General features: G+C 39.3%; 1 protein-coding gene across 2 annotated transcripts in view; it reads right to left on the reverse strand.

The window, feature by feature from the left end:
* Stox2 (storkhead box 2) overlaps positions 1-10,260 on the reverse strand; it is a 103,780-nt gene that overhangs the window by 3,937 nt on the left and 89,583 nt on the right. For both annotated transcript variants that reach the window (XM_010641056.2, XM_010641057.2), the window contains one exon: positions 3,040-5,305. In XM_010641056.2, coding sequence (XP_010639358.1) covers positions 3,040-5,305 — 2,266 coding nt within the window. The remainder of the gene's footprint in view (positions 1-3,039; positions 5,306-10,260) is intronic.

The following is a 10,260-nucleotide window of genomic DNA, read 5'->3' on the forward strand; positions in this document are numbered from 1 at the left end:
TATATATATATTTAGTGATAAATGCATACAGTATTCCAATTTCTTCAAAGAATATTTCATTTCTGTTGTAATACTGAGTACAGTCTCTGACACATTGAAGGTTCTGAATATGCTGATGAAAAGGTTAATGGAGATGGATTTTTAGCAGTAAAAATATTCCTGAAATCTAATTTTTTCTTGAGACAGGGTCTCCCTTTGTAGTTCAGGCTGGCTCTGTATTCACTATGCAGCCCAGGCTGGACTTTAACTCTTGGTAATGCTCTTGCCTCAGCCTCCTGAGTGCTGGGATTATAGGTATGCACCACCAAGACTGGTTTGAAATTTAACTTTTCTGAGTGACAGTTAATGGAGTGCAACCTTAAAAACAATATTCGAGGATTTTACAGGCAGGAGAAATGAACCAAGTAGCTGTGTTGTTCTTCCTTCTGCCTGTGTATTCCCTGAGCCCTGGCTTCCAAAGTGCACACGCAGACTGTGCTGGCAGCTTATGGTCTGTCTGATTTTCATATTGTGTTGCTTAAGCAGTTTTGGTCCCAGTTTTGAAACAGCAGGCTTTTCACCTCTAGACTTTTCATTTTCTTTATGCGATCTTCCAGGATAGTTCAAGTTTCTACTCTTTAACTTTTAAAAATCCTCTATTTTTTAAGTAGCAGGATGAAGAATTTTGGAAATGTGGTTGAACAGAACATCTGGGTCAGCAGTGAAACCTTTGGTTTCCAATCATCTTTTTTGGTTGAGTCTTAACTGCTTAGTACATTTTTGTACTGTAAGATCCAAATAAATGGCCCCCTTAAGATTCCCAAGTCTCACAGCAGCAGAAAGGTATCAGCATGATAATGTCACTTAGCTAAAATACTACTCATTCTGAAAATTCTAAGTCAACGATTCTCTTTTGTAGATCTTCAAGCATTAGAAAAGAAACTTACTTTATTGAGGTGTACAAAAAAGAAGTTTGCCACCTAGCTTATAACCAAAGGATATTAAATATGATAGCAGTAAAATCAGTATTTTAAAGTTCTCTAACAGCATAAAATTCATGAATAATTTACATATTCGTGGAGAAAAAACTCTACCTGTGGACAGATGTGGCTAATGCATGAAATCTGTCTTCTCAGAAGAAACTACCTTCTCCCATGAAAATCATTTAACTTTTAAGTACATTATCTTAAAAATAAAACTGAACTTACTTCAAGAAATAATCCCAGTCATAAGTTCTATATTCCATACTCCAAGTTTTGAGATAATATATTCTGTGGAGATACTGGTTTAAATATTTTATGAATATTTCCATTCATCCATATGCAAACAAATACTTTAAATATTATGCAGTAGTAGAGTTTTGAGGTAGAAACCACTTAACTATTCCCAATGTCTCCTTAGAAACTGTCTAGAGTTTTGCAGTTTCTGCCTGTGGAAGTCCAAAGGCCAACAAGGTGAAGTGAAGGGTTAGAAACAACTGTCTGAGAAGCATTAGGCAAGAGAGTCTACATAATAAGAAACAGTGGAATATAAAGACAGAGGCAAATAAACCACATGTTCCATGAGGGATGGATTTGAAATTTACCATAGACTACAGACCTTCAATTATGCTGGTATCTACTATTAGGGTATCGGGGGGGTGTAGAACAGGAAAACAGGTAGAAAAGGATAGAGAAAATAAAATGAAAAACAAATTAAGACTTGATTTGGGATTTTAAAAATTATTTAGCAAAACAATATCTTAGAAAGGTCATTAAATAGGCCAGTAGTTTTAAGACTGGATGTTATAGCTCTCTAAGGTCTTTCAGAGTTCCTCAAGGGACAGGTAGAAGAGACCTGGGACTTCTGGGACATGTGTTAACTTGGAAAAAGGTTACATGACCAAGTAATCATCATCATCATCATCATCATCATCATCATCATCAGGATTATCAAAAACTAGCCACTTATGAAATAATAAAGGCCTAATATGGGACAGATTAATGTTTCTCAGTTCTGACTTGGGATGCTCTGTCCCCAAATTATCCAGCGATATGGTAAAATGATCACAAAAAAATAATATTAAATTCTTAATAATTAAAATAAATATATACAGCACATAGTCCTATCTGGGTACTTGTTAAAATTATTAGTACTATTAAGATCTTGGTAATCACAGCTGCTAAGAAATATTAATCGCTCAATAGTTTCTGCATCTCAAGAGTCACCAATCTGGAGTAGAATTTAGAAGGAGGCTTAAGACCCAAGGTACCCTTTAAGGAGAAGAAAGAGTTAAGAGAAACAAGGACGTTTTATAGACTCCCAGTTTGCTTTTGTAACCCGTGAACAACAGTGCTTTGCTCCCATCAGCCACGATATCCTCTCAATTGCCAACACTGCTGAATTGCCAACACCTGACTGTGACAACTACCCCTAAATGGCTGTGTCAGGACTACAGGAGAGGAAGAAAAGCTGGCATCTGTCTTGATCTAACAAAGCACATGCTTCTAGCTTTTCTATGAGAGGAACAAGTTTCCATCTCCCCAAGGACACAGGGGTGATGGAGGAGGGTATCTGAGCAAGTAGGACAGGCACACAAAGGAGAGATTAAAATGGTAGCAAGCTTCTAGCTCCTCTGGCTGTTATCCCATCCCTAGAGAACGCCATCCTAGTACCAATCCAAATGCCCACCCCCCCATCTCCCAATGACTGTTCATTCTATTTGGAAAGGTACTATTTCTGAAGGACTTTTAAAATCTCTTCTCTTAGCATGGTGTTAATACAAACAGAAAATTTAGAAACCCTGGCAAGTGTTGGTCTTTTTAGTCTGAACTGATGCAAGTTTGAGGGAAGAAGCCAGCCCACCAGTCCAGATTGGTGATCTCTACAGCTGCAGAAACATTTTTTTTTCAATTCCTGAAAAAGAAGTCAGAAACAGGTTATTAACAATACAATTCAAACAACTCAACGCTTATTCACAAAACTGAGACTGAAATGAGAAGCTTTTCAAGTTATCTGCATGAAGCTCCTGGCCCTGGTAGGTGTGTGTGTGCGTGTGTGCAGAAAGACACCTCTCCCTACCGTGGAGAGTTGAATCCACTGTCCACAGTGATGCTGCTGCTGTCCATGCTGTCAAGCCGGGCTGAATGGGTGGCTCTCTGGTTGCTGCTGCTGTCGGTTTCTTTCGGGGCAAGGAGGGTGAGGTTCTTCTCAAATTTCCTCTGCAAGTCTCTTTCCTTCTCCCTCTCTAGGAGCCACTGCATGGTGCCTACATCATCTCTATTTTTCTCCTCCTCTGTGTTTTTGTTCGCCCCTTCCTCAGAGTCATCATCATCGGAGACATTGTAATAGTCAAAGGAAGCTTCCTGGTTCCCTCCTGACTCCTGCTGACGCTGAGAGGCAGGCATGGCTTGTGCTGCCGAGGTCCCCAGGGAAGATTCCAGTTTCTCGCATCGGCCTGACATTGTGTCGGCAGGTGTCTTCGGGTGAGATTTGAGGAGGGACAGGCTCGATTTGTGATAGCTGTTTACAGACAAGGTGCCGTGAAGAGGTTTGAACAGTGTGTCTTTGCTGAATATCTCTTTCCTCTTATCCAGGCTGCTGGGCTCAGTGCCATGGTGCTGGACCAGGCGTCCATTAGCAATCCCTTCAGCCACTCCACCCGAAGTGGCAGGGCCCACACCTGGTCCTTTTGGGGACTCTTCCTTGTGCCCAGCAGGCTCCCTGGAGGAATGAGGGTTCTGCCTATCAGATGGAGACAACTTCTTCACCCCTTCCACCAGAGTCAGTGTGTCATGGTCCTCCTTATTCTTTCCCAGAGGTGACGGTGCTGTGAGCACTGTCTCACTAGAGGTGTTGCACTGGAAGTAGTCATCTGTGGCTGTTTTTGTTGGACAAGAGTTGAGTTCACCATAGGATGGCAAACTCTCGGGGGGTTTGCCTGTCTCCAAAAGGCTACAAGCACTGGAAGATTCCTTGCCACCACCGACTACTTCAGGAATACACACCTCTTTATAGCTTGTGGACGAAATGTGAGCCCTTTGATGGCCAACAGCCTGTGCAGGCCTTAAAGTACTATCATCGATGTAGGACTGGCTGGGGGTCTGGTCATCTTGGCTGCAGCCTTCAGCCAGGTCTTCAGGTGTGCCTAGAGAAGAAGCACCCAGGGGACCTTTGGAGTTATCCATCGATCTGGATCGCTCCTTGGCTTTGTTGGATCTCTCATTCCTGGACCTTCGGTCCTGGGTATGGCTGTGGCTTCGGTGTACTTTTGAGTGGGAGCTTCCCCTGGAAGGTTCTGGAAAAGGCATCTCAGTTCTCCTTTTGGCCAATTCACCAGACACATCCCATTCTGGTGTCATGGGGAAATGGGACTCAATCACATTTGTGTTGCTATGCATGATGAAGTTATCTCCTTTGTGTTCAATGATGAAGCAGCCCTCCCTGGGCGCCCTGGTCAGAGGGTCACAAAAGTCATACTCTCTTTCACCAGGGATCTCCAGATGTGAGCCATCTGAAGGGTCTCCTTTAGATATTCGTGTCTTGCTGTGTGACCGGGACTTCCCGTGGGACTTCCGATGAGTCCTACTCTTTTTACTTCTTCCGCTATGGTGAGCAGAGGATCCCGCTTTACTCCTATGTGCTTTTTCTTCTTCAAGTTTCTTCATCAGCGCTGTGTGCCTCATGACATTTTCCACAGTCAAGTCAGGGTTAATACGCCGAATGATTTCCATCTCCACTTCCCGAGGGATACTGGTTGGCGTGTCCTCGTCCCTCAGGGGCCACTCCTCGGGAGGAAACTGAGCAGAGAAATTGGCTAGTTGCTTGGTCTTATCTTTCTTAAAACTTAGCCGGAATAACTTGAGCCCAAATTTTTTTGACTGCTTTTCACTGTCTTTAGGTTTTGAGAGAGTTTCTGTCTTATAAGAAAAATTTACAGTACTTTTGCTCTTTTCAGTGGGTGGCACCTGGCATAGTGAAGGAGGGCAGTAAGGGTCTTTGCAGTCCTTGGCGGGTTTCCTCTGCAGAGTCGATGCGTGCATGCTGTGCACGTCTTCTCGGCAGCAGTGGCAAGAGTCGCAGTGGTTTCTGGGTAATGTCCTTTCCCTGACGCAGCCTGAGGCAGAGGGCGTTATGGTTCCGGGTTGTGGAGAGGTACACTGAGACCTGTCAGGTATCCTCTCGTCCAAATGGTACCATTTACTGTTAGTTCTTATGAGGGAAGGAGTTATGAAGTAAGTCTGTGGGGTCACAATGAAATAGCCATCTGGAGTCGGATAGATTTTCCTTTCCCGTACCAGCGTGTTCAGTGTGTGCCGCAGGATTTCTTGGCTTGGGGTTGGAACACCTAAAACCAAAAAGAATCACACTTGTGAGAGCCTAGCAGGCACATGCCATTGAGTCCTGATTTTCAGAATTCTATTAATATTGCCAAGCTTCAAAGTCCACCTCAAGACTTGAAAGCAAAATCCAGGCAAAGGTAATTGTTAAAGGTGAATCGTAGTTTTCTCATAACTTCTAAAATATAATTGCCTATAGAATGAGAAAGTATAAAAACTGAAAGCAGGCAGGGAGTATAGCTCAGGGATAAAGTTGCCTAGCATTCATGAAGGCCTGGGCTCAAATTTCCAGTACTGCAGAAAACAAAAAAATAGGAAAGGAGAGGTGGAAATTGGAGTTAGACTGCCACTGTTGTTATATGCCTTTAGTGAACTAAACTGTGAAAGAAATTGTTTTAAAGATAAAAATTAAAAGATTGACATGATATAAATTTACAGAAAAGACTTTTTCAACAAGAGCAACTAGGAAACCAAGGTTTAAAACGATACTTTGACATTGAAAACAAATCTAATGTATGTAGAAGCTTTTGTATTGGAACTCCTCTATACGCTTGGTTTTTACATGGTTACTCACCTAATTTTATAAAATTACCATGTATAAAAAGGCAAGTAGGTTTGACCACTGTCTATGATGTACTTTCTAATTTTGAAATCATTATCACCTTCACTTTTGAAACTCACTATGGCACTAGTCAAAATCAGGAAAGAACACTCTCCCTTTTGGCCTAAGTCTAGCATATGGAGGTGGTTTTCCTAGTTTGTAATGAGTGAGTTCTAATAAGCACGGTAGTAAAGAAAAGACATTCTGCATTGGTTTAATCACTATATCCATAACTCCAATATTTGCTAGAATAGAAATACCAGGAAAAAATCACACAGATATTTCTTTGTACAATGACTGATACTGTTTTCAAAAGGCTTTGTGTGCATGTTTCTGTCTTCTGTCCCTTAAGAGACAGAACTAAGGGTATATTTACTTTTATTTCTTGGGTATTCTGCTTTCCTTTATACTTTATAAAATTGATCTAAGTGACAAAATTTGGAAATAGGTCAGGTCAAGTCATGAATACTCCCAATATTCTACTGTGTCTGAGCCACAAAAAAAAAAAAAAAAAAAGTAATTTCACATGGATCAACCTAACCTGGTTAAGGTAGTTTAATGTAAAGACTGAAAGCTTAAATTCTGGAGTTAAACAGCTGGATTGAAAGCCCAGTTCTATCACAGATGGCTAGTGTTCTTGGTGGAACTGTGCACCCTCTTCATACTCCCACTCTCATTTATTATAGTTTGGGTTGAGATGGCCTCCCAACATCTGTGTGTTAAAGGATGGTTCCCATCTTGATTCTTATGGGAGGTGGTGAAATTTCTGAAGGTAGTGGTTTTTAGGTCATGAGGAGTGTACCCTTGAAGGAGATTATTAGAACTCAGCCTTCTCTCTTTTTTGCTTTTTGGCCATAAGGTGAATGTTTTCGTTCCATTATATGCTCCCACCTTGATGTACTGTCTTGCCACAGGCCTAAGAGTAATGAGGCCAACTGAACAGGAGCTGAAACCCCTAAAAGTGTGAGCCAAAATAAACTCTTTCTTTTTGTAAATTGATTACTTCAGGTAATTGTTACAATAATAGGAAGCTGACTAACACTTGTGTCCTAAATTCATATGCTGAAATTCAAACCCCTCAGTATCCCCTCCTGAGATCACTTGATTTGGGAATCAGATTATATAGCTGTAGCCAAGATAAAATGAGGTTATTAGGTGTGTCCTAATTCAATGTGACTAATGTCAATTTACTCACAAAGACATGTACAGAGAGAAGATAGTGTGAAAGAGATATAGGTGGTCACCCACAAGCCAAGGAGAGATGCCTAGAATAGATCTTTACTTACAGCTTTCAGAAGGGACCAATCACCTTTCTGACATTTCGATTTGGGATTCTCAATCTCTAGAACTATAAGATGATAAATTTTTGTTAAGTCACCTGTACTTTGGTATGGCAGCCCTAGCCAAGTAATGCAGCTCACAATTTAACCTCTCTATACCCCTGCAGACATCAAAATGTGAATAGCAATGGTACCTATTCTCAGAGTTTAAATGAGTTTAATGCAAGTAGAATAGTGCCTCACAGAGTGAGTGGTCACTGAACACTATCAGTAGTAGCTGAAAATACAGAGTACCTTCAGAACATGCGGAGTAGCATTCCAGAACAGCTCATCAGAATAAGCTGAAAAATTTAGGCTCCCCTAGTCCTTTCAAAAGTGAAATATAAAAGCAATTAGACATGGCCCGAATTCTCAAGGACATATGCTCTATGAATATGGTATCACACACACCCATATATTACCAACTTCAGAAGGCACAGGTAGTGAGCAAAGTGGAAAAAGTAACATTGCTCATGGTCAATGTATTGCTTAACATATTTATTTAACTTTTGAGTTGCCTAGTTTTCTTTTAATCTAATGCTCTAGTATTGATAAACATACATTCTCATACAAATAATTTTAATGCTGGCATAATAAAATTTTTTCTAATTGTGAGAGGTTTTCTGTACAATATAGAAATGCATGAGTATTTTGATTTGATAGTGGTATGACACAAGCCCTATACGTGCCATCGTTAGGCACCAACATAAAACAAACAATGGTTGGCAGGGACAAAGGGGAAAATGAGAATGAAGACCTGTCATGTAAAGGTACAAGATCTCAATAATGAATGTAACTGTACTGTATACCTAAAATGTACCAAAAAACTCAATTAACAAAAAAAACCCCCAAATAATGGTTATAAATAAGATAAGCAATTTAAAAGAGCCCTGACAGCCTACTAACAATCAGGGCCATCTGCTGAATAACAAAAAACAACATTCACCCAGTTAAAGACTCCAAAGATGAGGACACACTTTCCATATTGTAGTGTCATGTGAATCATGAAGACATTGGCACAGCAATTAAGATTAACAAGTCCATTTGTAAAACTGACTTAAAGATTCATTTACAAGAATTCAGGATCATATAATTTGCCACGGTTGCTCATAAAGAAGAGCTGAGGTTAATTCATATGAATAGCCATGACTTCAAAAACAAAACTTAAATTGCATTATATTATTTACTGACTTTAGACTTTAAAATTCATTAAGCTGTACAGAATCATGACCACAGTACAGTTACATTTACTTACCATAAAGAACCAGTTCCTTTGGTTGTTTCCCAAATGAAAGGATAAGGATTTCCATAAAGAATTTGCTTCTAAGCCTTTTAGAAAGTCTTGGATTTTCAGGAACATCAATCAAATAATGTTGATTTTGAAAGAAAGAGCCCATAAACATTCTTTTCTCCCCATCTGATCCATTTCCCATGCCTTCACCTTGAATTCTCAAAGATCTAACTGGAAATTGCTGAAATTTATGGCTATTACTTTATTATTAGCCCTGGAATAGTGACTGATATTTTCAATTGTCTACAAAATCCAGAGTTCTACCAGAAAACTACAGCGTTGACCTGAAGTAACAGATACTTGCATATTCCATCACCTTCCGATTATATTTACCTTCATCATGAATTCAAGTTTTGAATTCAGGCTTTAAAAACAAAGATAAGCTTACATTCTAACAGGGCTGAAACCTGACCTCACTCCTTTTCTATACCTTTCCAGTTTCCAAAGTAAAAATAGCTATTTAACAACACTGCATGGCAATGTGTTGCTATTTAGACTTATATATTGCTGGAATTGCTCAAATCTGATAAATTGTGCGAACAGAGAGCACATGTACACATTCTATATGTTAGACATTTCGGACTGAAAATGTTTTGTTTTGTTTGGGGGGGATATGGTTACTACATTGTCCAGACTGGCCTGGAATTCCTGGCCTCAAATCATCCTCCTGCCTCAGCATTCTAGGTAGCTAATAGAGGACTGTATCACTGTACCCAGCTTTAGCGTGAACATTTTATGGGCTTCTTTGTTCTTGTTTATGGAGAACACTGGATGAGGAAGAATACAGTAGGATGAGATGGAAGGAGAACGTAGTGTAGTCACATTAACAATCTCCAGCAAATTCTAAAGTCAACTCCAACCCCATACCCAGCCTTAGGACTAACTCTGCTTCCCAAAGACCAGCCTTCCTCCCAGGAAGATCCATTTCCAAAAATATAACAAGTACCAGCCCAATGTAAATATTCATTCATTCTTTAGAAACATGAGAAGCGAGTATTTATTCTTCTTAAACCTTTTAAAAACATTATTGATTCTGTACTGGAAACTGATATATAAAAGCCACTGAGTTAGTCCGAAAAAAATTCTACTGGCATAAGGTGAGAATAATATCTGTTTTAGTGCATGAAACATTTTTACTGAAAAACTTTTCACTAAAAACCTTGTTGAAATATGGATGCTCAAAACCAAAAAGGAGCCAAATTTTATACTACGGAGAATTTAAATATTTTAATTTGAAACTTTATTTCCAATATATTTTAAAAATTAAATCTCTTACCTTTATAAACATAAATATGATATTTAAGCTCCTCTAGAGTTTTACAGTTGTCATTGAAAACACATTAAATAGAATTTAAAGCTCTAAGTTTTCAAGAGTGTTTTTGTTCTGATATAGTTAAGTGATGAAAGGTTAAAAAAATCAAAGGAAGAGAAGAAAAGAAAGGAAGGAAGGCATCTTAGTACTAGTAAAAAAAATGTTTTCAAAAAAGAAAGAGGCCTGGAAACAAATCTCACTTTGTACATAATACTAATTTAGCATCTGGAGCTACTGACAAAGTTTTAAATAATTACCACCATGCCCCAGACCAGGGATCAGAAAACTTCTCTGTAAAGAGCCAGGTAGTAGATAGTTTAGGCTTTGTAAGTCATACCTATCTGTCGCGAATACCCAACTCTGCCAATGTGGTATAAAGAGCCAAAGAGGATATATGCAGGCAGGGCTGTGTTTAAAAAAAAAAAAAAAAAAAAAAAAAA

Source organism: Fukomys damarensis, unplaced genomic scaffold, assembly GCF_012274545.1.
Source record: "Fukomys damarensis isolate Sample0158 unplaced genomic scaffold, DMR_v1.0_HiC HiC_scaffold_18, whole genome shotgun sequence".
NCBI lineage: Eukaryota > Metazoa > Chordata > Mammalia > Rodentia > Bathyergidae > Fukomys > Fukomys damarensis.